The sequence below is a fragment of the Rhea americana genome, unplaced genomic scaffold (genome assembly GCF_003343005.1).
Source record: "Rhea americana isolate MKP2758 unplaced genomic scaffold, rheAme1 scaffold_168, whole genome shotgun sequence".
NCBI lineage: Eukaryota > Metazoa > Chordata > Aves > Rheiformes > Rheidae > Rhea > Rhea americana.
In genome coordinates this window covers 12,472-25,208 of record NW_028185794.1, presented here as the reverse complement: position 1 = coordinate 25,208, position 12,737 = coordinate 12,472, and the positions used below count along the sequence as shown (strand labels likewise).

The 12,737-nt window shown below is 44.0% G+C and overlaps 1 protein-coding gene across 1 annotated transcript; it reads left to right on the top strand.

Annotated features, from left to right (window-relative positions):
* Window positions 1-1,453: 1,453 nt before the first annotated feature.
* On the top strand, window positions 1,454-2,395 carry LOC146598196 (olfactory receptor 12D3-like). The gene has a single exon (XM_085300678.1). The coding sequence runs from the start codon at window positions 1,454-1,456 to the stop codon at window positions 2,393-2,395; it is 942 nt and encodes a 313-aa protein (XP_085156804.1).
* Window positions 2,396-12,737: the final 10,342 nt, after the last annotated feature.

Below are 12,737 nucleotides of genomic sequence, written 5' to 3'. Positions count from 1 at the left end.
ATAAAAAGAATTGGAGGGAACATACCTTAATGCAGTGATATCTTTCTACACATGGATTTCAATGAAGATCAATTGTACACTTGAAGGTGGCAAGTAGTATGTATAAATGGAGGTATTTGAATTTAAAACCTTTATTTCTTCAAATCTAGGCAACACTGGTTGGTTGATGACTCCATAATATGATTAACTGTAACGTTTCCAATACAACTTGTTCAAAGATTGGGATAGAAGTRTTTTCAGATACATATGATCATTTTTAATAGTGCATAAATTAGTACAGTGCATACATATGCGTAAATTAGTTTTTGGCTACATGCTCAGTTTTTTATTAGGAAAATAATTTCTTTTTGTCTGTTTATTGTATTTATAGTAAAAGAATAATCCAAAGAAATACAAGAAAGTGAGTGATTGGACTGGAAATAAATCATAATGACTTTAAAAAAATCACTTCTTTTCAATAAAAGTATATATTATAATGAGAGAAACAAAAAATTATGAAATTTGTGTGTATGTGCTTTAACTTCATTAAAAGAAATGTTTTGGAAGTAACTACGTTCTCATTAGTTATATTCACTAATACTGATTATCACTTTATCTTCTCTGCACTGAATGAACAAAGAAAAAGACTCATCTTGCAGAATTTGCAGTGTATAATGTAAACCAGAAATATACATGCCCACCTGTCCTAGAAAAATTATCTCAGAACTTTTTATTCTTATTCCATACGATCAGCTCTTATCCAGAATGATAAATAAACCTGCTTGGAACAGAAAAAAGAATGAGAACATGTGCTGAGTTTGAGATAGTCTGCTGAAGCATTCTCTTCTTTACTTCTTAGTAAAGTACAAAAGAAATATTGATGATTGCATACACCATGGGGCATCTTTCAGTGATTATCATTGCTGAAAACTGCAAGATGTACATTTTTTAAGATAAAAATAAAATATCAAGAAGAGATGGTAATCATTAGAAACATGAAAATTGAAAATGGCTTAATGAAATATAGGCAGAATAGAGGTAAGAGAGCATTAAGAGTGAGTTAGAAGCATTGCAGATGAGATTGAAGACTGTACTGGGAAGTTATAGACAGACAGAACTGAAATACGAGTGTGACTGGAGTGGAAGAAAAAGCAGTGTTTCATATCGTTCACGTTCCGCTGTATGCATAGAAGAAAGGCTTTGTTTTAGTATTTTTCATTCTGTTATATTTTTAGTTTTCTTCATTCTTGTTACAGAGAGAAAGTAGGAGAAAATACATTTTAGCTGTTTTTGTTCATATACATTTATTGTGTTTCTATTCAGCTTTTATGTTTTATTTCATGCATTGTGTTTTGCACATGTTTATGCATTCATTTGTATTAAAATAGCACAGAAATAAATGAATACTGTAATACTTTTTTTCTCACAGCTGTGAAACCTTGACATTTTGCCTTTGCTTGTCCTTGTTCCAGTAATGCTGAACCAGACAGAGGTGAATGAATTCATCCTTTTGGGCCTTACTGATCTCCAGGAGTTACAGCACTTTTTCTTCRCCACCTTCCTGTTGCTCTACCTGACCAATCTTCTGGGAAACAGTGCCATTGTGACCATGGTGATAGTTGAGCCTCGTCTCCACACACCCATGTACTTCTTCCTGGGAAACCTCTCCTGCCTGGACATCTTCTACTCTACTGTTACTGTTCCCAAGATGCTCATTGGCTTTCTCTTTGGGCATCAGCCCATCTCCTTTGGTGGGTGCTTGGCCCAGCTCTACTTCTTCCACTTCCTGGGCAGTACTGAGGCTGTGCTCCTAGCCATCATGGCCTATGACCGCTATGTGGCCATTTGCAACCCATTGCGCTACACTCTGGTCATGAGCTCACGGACATGTCTGTTGCTGGCTGGGGCCACCTGGACTACTGGGTTTTTCCATGCCATGATGCACTCAATCATGACCTCTCGGCTGCACTTCTGTGGCCACAGACACATCAATCACTTCTTCTGTGACATCAAACCACTTTTGAATTTGGCTTGCAGTAGCACCAGCCTCAACCTGACCCTCCTAAATGTTGTCACCACATCCATTGCTCTAGTCCCCTTCACTGTCATACTCCTCTCCTATCTTTATATTATCTTCTTCCTCTTCCTGAAAGTTCAGTCCARTGGAGGAAAATGGAAGGCCTTCTCCACTTGTGCCTCCCATCTCACTGTTGTAGTTCTGCTGTATATACCAGTTTTCTTCAATTACACACCTCCCTCCTCAGGAAGCTCCACCAAAAGGGAAATGCAGGTGTCTCTCATGTACAGTGTTGTCACCCCGGCTCTAAATCCTTTAATCTACACTCTTAGGAACCAGGAAGTGAAATGTGCCCTGAAAAAAAAAATAGGRAGAAAATTCTTCCTTGGAGGAAAATGATTAAAATAAGGACAAAACTCAGAACGTGGTTACTCTACCTCTGATATTTTTAAGGGAAAAAGGCAAGAGGACACTATTTTGTAAGAGATTGAAAATTTACTGATTATCTCCTGTAGTTTTAAATGTTTGGAAGTTAATTGCATAGATCTAAATTAAAGGAGATATTCAAGGGCTTGATGTTTCTTCTGTCATTTTAGATATCTTATGGTATCCCACCTGGCCTCCAGCAGTCAATACATCATGCATGTGTCTTGCAGGTCCTGAGTCACAGCTGATAACCCCATGTAGTTGTTCTGGATAATCTAAGGTATTAAATGATGACTTGGTAGCTGTGGTTAGGCAGTTGAATGATTCTCTTGTAGGATGCTGTGGTTCTTAACATAGACATTCACCACCTTCAGTCTTTGCCTGGACTGCAGTTCCACGCTCTCAGAAACTAGATGTGCTGGCATAAGCTTGTGGTTTCTGAAGATAGAGTAAAGGGGTACTTTGAATTGTCAGCATGATGGCCTAGATGCAGAGAATGGAGGGCAAACTCTTGGCTACAAGTATGATTTGTGGATATAATGCCTTGACCCAGTTGGCCAAACCCTCTTGCATTTACAATCAACAGATTTTAGAAAGATTGCATGCAACCTGACAGTTCAGATTCATCAAACAGCAGCAAGCATCTGATAGTGATAGCACTTACTTTCAGAACATGGGTGTGATTTTGTTGCCGAAGAACAGATATCTACTTAAGATATTTAAGAAGCTTTCATGTCCTCCACCTATTGCTCCAGAAAGTTACAGGAACTAGTTGGTTCTGTTTCATATGTGCCAATCTTGTGAAACCTGCAAGTATGATGAGGTGTTTCAGATGTGGATAGACTCCTGAGCGACAGACCCTGAAGATATCCAAACTCAGTTGTCCCCATGTCAGACAGGCATCTGTATCTGTACTACCTGATACTTGATGGAAATGGTCCCTGTTGTAACTTTTTGTATCTGTACTATCTGATGATTGGTGAGAATGGCCTAGTGCTGTAACTTTTTAGTGCCTAGAACAATACTGCTGTGTTAAGCGGGATACAAATAAGTAACTAACAAGGTCTTGGAAATCTGTGAGAAAGAACAGCGGTTGGTTACATATAGATTCTGTGGCTGGAAGCCACAGAATCACCATGAGAAGCAGTCAACATGAAGGTCAGAAGTTGAAGAGTAATGAAATAGTGACCCCCAAAGTCAAATGTAGTCCCTGAAATAAGTCTGCATGCGTGCGCAGTATCATAGCCTGGTTATGCAACTGGGGCGGAGTTGGGCTAGACTCCTTGCACTTGCTGACCCCAGGTGCTGGGACTCCCACCTACCACAAATAATCATAAATACCGGAGTTTTTCTGAAGGAGAGAGAGGCTGCTACACAACAGAGGACCACGTTGCCTCCTCGGGGACACCCAAAAAGATTGTGCCTGCCGACTCTCTCATCATGCAGACGATCGGGGCAAGCATTGAGGTGGTCCTTCTCGAGATTACCATCGGGTCGGTCTGTTTGTAAGTATCTACTAATAAACTTCTTGCTGCTGAAGAGTCTTTGTGTGTGTGTATGAGTTTGTGCTGGCTTGCCAAACTGGATGTTTGGCCCCCGGGAATCTAATTAGAACAGCATTTAAATTCCATCAACAGTAGGATACAAAAACCTAAATGCAGGAGTTTACTGACACTTTATAGGCTCAAAGATATTCTGCATGGCCTTCAAACTGCCACTTCAGAATGACATGCAGATCTTGTAGGTACTGTACTAACCCGGCAGAGCTGTTCCAAAGGCTTGGGTATAAAACAATGATTTTAATGGCATGAAGTCAGTATGTTTAGACAACTATATCAAGCCTCTTGATCTGAATTCCACTCCTCTGACCATGCTAAATACTTTCCTCAAAGCTTCTAAAGATGGTGACCCCAACTTCCAGAAAGGACATTATGAACAAGACAGATGTGCACTTTTCTTCTCAGAGCAATCCCCTATGGTACAATCAGGCAGCACTTTTGTGCCTTCCCTAAGCACTCGCATATTCCTCCCAGCACTTCTTTTTTGGCCATTATGAACAGCTTCCCTTGAGGCAAACTGAAGATTTGACAAGCTCTCATATCTATACTTGGAAGTAAAGATATGTTGTGGCATAATATTTTATAACAACATATGTAAGAAAATATAGGACTTAAGTTTCCACATGAGGTTAATTGAAGTTCAGGTGGAATCAGAATGAGTAGAAATTAAGCTAACTTCAGCATTGGGCCAGTACTCTCTGTGGGGAAGCAGTTTTCTAGCAATAGAGTTGTGAAGAACCTGTTTCCCTACCTGCATGACACTCCCTGATTTTCAGCTCTATGCTGCTGTAGAAAGGACTGCGCTGGACAAGGCTATTGTGTGTGCTTTCTTCATGGGCCAAATCAAAGAGAGATCTTTTGGGAGAAACTTTCTACCAACTCGGTGCAGACTGGCTTGTGCCCAATAACTGAGTGTTTGCATTCTGTGGAATAAACTGTCCATACTCATATGGTGTATTATTTACCCTAGATCTCTTTTGAATCCCACCTATTACAGCCATCTATCACAGTCCCAAATTATGGATGCTCTTGCTGGTGAAGTTTTTTCAGTTCAAAAAGGGTTGCAGCCTAATGAGGTGTGGTGATTTTCATTTTTTTATTAATATTCTGCCCAGTATCTGTGTTTTGTGTCCCTGAAGGTAACATGAAGAAATGAAGAGGGTGTTTGAGAGTGAAAATTATGCATGAATGTTGTCAGAGGACTCTTCTAGTGTAAAAGAGGACCATGGCAGAAATAGTAATGGAGTATCACTGGCAAGCTGGCCTTTACCAGCTCCCAGTTAGCTGCTCAGACTGCCTCCTGAAGAGCCTGGGCCTCTTATATCTCTCCATGCACAAATCAGGAGCCATTCTGGATATTCATTAGCTCTTATTCAGGTAACACACTTGCTGAAAAGGCAGTGGGCATGCTTTCTACTTGATCATAGCTTTTGCTTTTGTGGTGTGGAATTTCTGGACAGAACTTGGGGACGAGTAGAGGTCTTAATTTCCTTATTTCCTTACTCCAGGAGTAGCACAGCTGGAGATGAGCACAGCTACAGCACTCTCAGTTCCAGACAATGAGTTGCCACTGAATATATCTGAAACACCTTGGCTGTGATTACAGAGAAGAGATGAATCATGCTTGCTGATCTTCCTAATATTCCTGAAGCACTGGTATTTGTATGCAGAAACGGATTTTTTGTCACAGAGCTAATGAATTATAGGTGAGCTTATTACCAATGTTGAAGATGTAAGAGCTGGGTTTCACCTTATATAACTTCTGATGTCCAAAGTTTTGATATCCAGAACTATGCCCAGAAGCCTAGCCTTAGTAGGATTTACTGAAGACTTGTATATTTAGCAGAATTCTTAAAGCTGTTATTGAAACTAGACCTTAAAGAAGTTGTACATGACAACTGAATAATCCACAAAAGGACATGATAAAAAGTATGAGAGCATGAGATAGGATGAACAATCGTGCACAAAAGAAATGAAGGAGATTCTTACTGAGGTATAAGAAATGAATGTCATGTGACAGGGATGGAATTAAAGAGTGATATCAAGATACATTGTAAGGTAGTTACAATACTTTTTGCCACTGTATAAAATGGAAGTTTCTGACCATGCAATGTTTTCACTGACCTAGCAGAACTTTTTTTTTTCACAATGCCATTGGTATACATATACTAAAAACATTTTGGAAAAAGTAAGTAACTTTCATCGGTTTCTTCAATACCTGGCTCCTAGACCTATGGTGTCTCCAGTATCTGGCACCCAGAGTTCCAGTCTGTCCAGTAGATGGATGTCACACTTAGGATCTCTCTGGTATCTTGCTCCCTGAGCAAGAAGTCTCTCCAGTTTTTGACCCCCTAAACTTCTGTCTCTCCAGAATCTGGCTTTCAGGCTTCTTGTCTTACTCCACAGTGTTATGTTCACTACCCAGTAACTCACACAAATTCACACATGTGCACATAAAATGGAGTGTCTCAGGCAGCAAATAGGTAGGAAAAAAAAAGAAGAAAAAGTAGGTAAGAAAGAAGATAAGACAAACTGCAGTGACCAGGTGCAGGGCTTGGCCAGACAAATATACTGACTGGCAGCTTGTTTACATATGGTTGGTCTCTTTTATCTCCCCTTCTCTGCATTTCCCATGCTTTTTGCTTCCTGATACACTTTGATACCTCCTTTTCTCTGTCTTTGGCCTTTTCCCTCAGCAACCCATAATAAGTTCTGTATTACCCTCAAATTATTTTATTTAATGATAAACTTTCACTGCATGCCCACATATCCTATACTCCTTTATGCAGTAGCCCACTTGAGTTTTCATAGCACTTGGGAAACAATTTCATCTGTTGAATCACCACAGCAGGTTTCTGCACTGTGGACAATGGCTCAGTCATTCACCTTTGATGGTCTTAAGAATAACTAATTCAGATGGATCAGGTTGTCTGTGTTCTCCATCYTGTCATTGATCCTCTGATCACTATCTGATCTCTGTGTTCATTTTGAATAGTTAGCCAAATATCCTTATAGTGTGTGTATTAGCTCCAGTTTGTGCATAGTTTGTGCTTATAAGTTTGTGCTTATACCTGCATCTGTAGAGAAGAGATGGATTTGGTGCCATTCCCATGTTATGGTCCACTTATTATGGTCCCTTGATTTTATTTCCTTATTCCCTTGTTATGGTCCACCCACTCATGATGAGAAGGGGGCAAAATCTTCTGTAAAAGCTCAAGGTGAATGCCAGGTTGCAGTCAACTCTTACAATGCAGATTTTCCGCTCTGCAGCCTCTTCAGGAGAGCAACATGTTGGGACTCAGGTAACCCTTGAGGCTCGGGAAGTTGGGGATAACTCTTACATCTTCTGTATGTGTGAAGGAGGGCCAAGGCTGGTTCTGCTCATGAACCAGGAAGACTTGGCTGAGGATGTAATAATCAATGGCAGCTTTGGCTGGAGTGACCATGAGATTGTCTAGCTGTGGAGAGACGGGAGAGTAGAAGACAAGTAAGAGAATACAGAGCCCAGGCTTCAAGAGAGTCAATGCCAGCATATTCAGGAAATGGGTGGGTGGGGCTTCATGGGAAGCAGCTCTGACAGGCTAAGGACCTGGGGAAAGATGGCAGGTCTTTAAGGACCACCTCCCCAAGTATGAGTAAGTCCACCCTAATGCTCAAGAAAAAAAAGATGTTCCAGGTGACAAGCTTGGCTAAAAGGGAAACTCACGAGAGAGCTTCAAAGCAGACAGGAAAGACATAGGAGGTTAAAAAAGGGACAGATGAGAAAGCAGGAACAGAGCCACGTTGCCAGGGCATGCAGCAATGATGTTAGAAAAGGCAAAGCTGGACTCATGTTGGGAGTGGCAAGGGACATCAAGGGCAAAAATAAAAGTGGGGGGAGGGGGCTTTAAGCATTGCAATGCTGTTGCTACTCCAAATCCTAGTTTCATATTACTATAAACAAGAAACCCAGTGTGGGTTATCCATGTGCCCTAGCTTCGAGGAAGCTGGCTGCATCCTGGGCTGCATTGGCAAGAAGGCAGCCAGCAGGCTAAACAGCACTGGACCCCATATCCACCCCTAGGGTATACTACTAGTGACTAGCCTCTAGCTGGACTTTATGCCACTGATCAAAATCACCATCAAAACCAACTGGCTGGTCAGTCAGTTTTCAGTCCAGCTCACTGTTCATTAATCCATCAGCACTTCATCAGCTTGTCGATAGGGATGTTACAGGAGACAGTGTCAAAAGCTGTCCTACAGAGCCTGCACACTGTGGGATGGGAGGGTTTCAGAATTAGAAATTGCTCTTGGGGGGATGTGATTGCCAGAAGGCAGAGGTGGAAAGGGAAAACACAAGCACTTTCCATAGCACTTGTCCTGCGGAAACAAGCAATTCTCTGTATTTCACCAAACCCTAGGAACATGTGTCTTTGTACTGTTTCACTAGATTTTTTCCTTCCTTATAAAAGATATTGTGCAGCATAGCTGGAGATGTGGTGCTTCTTTCTCCTCCAGCTTCCATTAGCTGCCTGCTCTGCATGGAAAAAGCATTCCCCTCTGTCCTGAGCCTACCTCTCCCTGCAGGAGACAGAGGAGGGAAATATCTGCTCTCTCCCATCCCAGTGATTCTATCTGTAAGCATTGGGCATTGCCAGGTTTGGGTGCAGCTCCATGCATGGATACATTCAGCAGCTGCAATGACACAGCAGTAGGTGGAGCTCTGTGCCTACAGAGCCACTCACAGATGGACAGTGTGTGCCTGCATGGACACAGGGCCAAGCTCGCACTCCTGTGTAGACTTGCATACACACGTACACAAGGCTGGGCACACAAACATGGATGGTCCATAGTCAGCATGCACACAGTGCACGCTCTTCCAGGCACATGGACCCACCTGGACACATAAAAAGGTGATCAACAGTAGCCAGTATGGATTCACCACGGGGAAATCATGCTTAACAAACCTGATAGCCTTCTATGATGGCATGACTAGCTGGGTTGATGAGGGAAGAGCAGTGGCTGTTGTCTCCCTTGGCTTCAGGAAGGCTTTCGACACTGTCTCCCATAACATTCTCATAGGCAAGTTCAGGAAGTGCGGAATAGATGAGGAGACAGTGAAGTGGATTGAGAACTGTCTGAAAGGCAGAGCTCAAAGGGTTGTCATCAGTAGTGCAAAGTCTGTTTGGAGGCTTGTAGATAGCAGTATTCTCTAGGTGTTAGTACTGGAATCAGTACTGTTCAACTTATTCCTCAGTGGCCTGGATGAAGGGATGGAGTGCACCCTCAGGAAGTTTGCTGATGATACAAAACTGAGAGGAGTGGCTGATACACCAGAGGGCTGTGCTGCCATTCAGAGGGACTTGGACAGGCTGGAGAAATGGGCGGAGAAGAATGTCATGAATTTCAACAAAGGGAAGTGCAGGGTCCTTCATCTAGGGAGGAATAACCCCATGCACCAGTACAGGGTGAGGGCTGACTTGCTGGAAAGAAGCTCTGCAGAGAAGGACCTGGGAGTTCTAGCAGACAACAAGTTAACCATGAGCCAGTAATACGTTTTTGTGGCCAAGGAGGCCAATGGCATCCTGGCCTGCACAAGGAAGAACTTTGCCAGCAGGTTGAGGGGGGTAATCCTCCCCTTCAACTCAGCCCTGGTGAGGTTGCATCTGGAGTAGTGTCCAGTTCTAGGCTCCTCAATACAAGAAAGACATGGAGCTCCTGGAGTAATTCCAGTGTAGGGCTACTAAGATGATTAAGGGCCTGGAGCATCTGTCATATGAGGAAAGGTAGAGAGAGGTGGGCCTGTTCAGCCTGGAGAAGAGAAGTCTGAGGGGAGATCTTATCAATGCATATAAATATCTGAAGAGAGGATGTAAAGAGGATGGGGCCAGACTCTTTTCAGTGGTGCCCAGTGACAGGATGAGAGGCAATGAGCACAAACCGAAACACAGGAAGTYTGATCTGAATCCCATCCTGTTCAACTTTTTCATCAGTGACTTGGATGAGGGGACAGAGTGCCTCCTCAGCAAATTTACTGATGATACCAAGCTGGGAGGAGCGGCTGATACACCAGAGGGCTGTGCTGCTATTCAGAGAGACCTGGACAGGCTGGAGAGCTGGGTGGAGAGGAATCTCATGAGGTTCAACAAGGGTAAGTGCAGAGTCCTGCACCTAGAAAGAAGTAATTCCATGCACCAGTACAGGCTGGGGGCTGACCTTCTTGACTCTTCTGGAGAGTAACTCTGCAGAAAAGGACCTGGGAGTGCCGGTGGACAACAAGTTGTCCATGAGCCAGCAATGTGCCCTAGTGGCCAAGAAAGCCAATGATCTCCTGGGGGTACATTAGGAAGAGTGTTGCCAGCAGGTTGAGGGAGGTGATCCTGCCTCTCTACTCAGCCCTGGTGAGGCCTCACCTGGAGTACTGGGCCTGTTTAGCCTGGGGGAAGAGAAGCCTGAGGGGGGATCTTATCAATGTGTACAAGTACCTGAAGGGAGGGTGTCAAGGGGACAGGGACAAACTCTTTCCAGGTGTCCCATGTGACAGGACAAGAGGCAGTGGGCAGAAACTGAAGCACGGGAAGTTCCGCCTGAATGTGAGGGGGAATTTCTTCACTGGGAAGGTGACAGAGCACTGGACCAGGTTGCCCAGAGAGGTTTTGGAGTCTCCTTCTCTGGAGATATTCAAGGCCCACCTGGATGCAACCCTGCCTAACATGTAGGTGACCCTGCTGAGCGGGGAGGTTGGACTAGATGATCTCCAGAGGTCCCTTYCAACCTTACTGATTCTATGATTCTATGATTCTATGAATCTAAGAAAAAAGTTCTTTACTATGAGGGTGACAGAGCACTGCAACAGGGGAAGGGTCCATTAGTGGGAAATATATTTATTTATACAATGTGGATCCCTCCAGCTCATGGGCTTGGACACTGAAGTCTTCTAGTAACTTGTCCCAGATCCTCACTCTACCCAGTTGCTGGTAACCTGGGCATGCAAGTCCCTCAGGCTTAAACTCCTCCTGCTGCTGGTACACACACATGCACAAATMCTCTCTGCCCCTTCCACTTCTCATCCACCTACACACACAATGAGGATCCCACAGGGGGTGGACTTAGACACTCAYTCTCGCCAGAATGGCTTGTGGATCCTCCTGTCCTCAGTTGCCTCCTGCATAGAGACACACACACAGACACACATATACACGGGTCTCTCAGTCAATCCCCAGACCTTACGGTTTCTCCTGCAGTTGCCTGGGAKGGCCTGGTCCCTCCGATAGCCAAATCCTCTAGGTGCCTCACCGTTAGAGATACACATATACACCTGGTTTCCAAACCACTTCACCTTTACTCTGCTTGCCTGGTCTCATATTCCCTTGTAACCACACGTACCTACACTTACTTGCTCCCCTTGCTGGCTCCACATACACGCAGGCCCTGGACCCTTTGTCCCACCACTTAGACTTCCATACACAAATGTTAAAAATGGAGTTTAATGGGAAGAGAGGTCAGACTGCTGATCAGGTGCCAGATAAGTTTACTGACCAGTCCCAATCTGCAAGCCTCCAGCCCTTTTTAAACCTCTTATCCCTCTATTTTCCCATGCTTGACCCTTCCTGTATCATCCAGATCCCTCCATCCCTCTGCCTTTTGGTCCTGCCCCCAAACATCCCATAACAAGTTTTGAGCAATCTGAAACCTTTTCCCCCCTGAGTCCATAACACCTCTCAGTCCAAGAGGCAGTCAGAAGAGCCACTCCTGTGACTCACAGGTGAGTTTCACTCCTGAATGGCTCTGCTGGGACAGCCCTGGGAGGAGTCAGGGAAGGATGATCATTTTTCTCCCTGCTGTTGTTTCTCTGAGTTCTTTCATGTTTGTGGAGACAAACTATTTGTGAACTGATCACTCTCCTGTGATGGGCCTGGGAGAAAACATGTGAAAGTATTATTTGGATTCCAACCTTGTTCCTCTGGTCTCTTTTGTGCTGGTGAAAGTGAGCTTTTTCTCACATAACCCAATAATCTGCAGCAGAAAGGATGTTTCCATGAAGCTGAGAGTATTTTCAGGGAATGTAGATGGGGGCTAAGATTTGGCTGATCAGTTTTAAAATTATTTTTATACTTTGGAGGTGAAATACACAGACCCCTATCTGTCTCCTTTCTCTCTCCCCACCCCCTGCCACACCACCTACACACACACTGAGGATCCCTTAGTAGGAGGGCTTAGGCATTCAGTCTCCCCAGAGATGGCCCATGGATCTTCTTGTTCCCAGTTGCCTCTTGCCTCAGTCGATCCCCAGACCTTACAGTCTGCCTCACAGTTGACTGGGACCCCCTAGTCCCTCCAGTAGACAGTGCCTCCAGGTGCCAGGCATGCAAAGCACATGCGACAAGAGAGGCATGGAGGTTGAGATGCAGGCCCTGCAAAAGCGCACCCACAGTCATATGTCCATTAGCTGCAACGAAAAGCTTCAAGGCTGAAAGAACCTGACAAGCAGAAAGCAGAGGTGCCCAGATTTCATGATATTCAACAAAAATGACAAACTCCAGCCTTGGATGAGACAGCAAAGGAAATTTCTGCTTTTTTGGGAAACTTCTTTGGACCAGTTCTTCAGATCACCCCATGTGCTAGAGCAAAGATGATCCTGGTGGTATGCATTGGCCTACAAGGGAGTGGTGCCGGTGTTGCCCAGCCTGATGGGCTTGCCTGGTTACCTGTTTATGACATCACAGTCATGGTAAGTAGGCACCCGTTCAGCTTTGGATGTGCTCAGTCATCTGGCT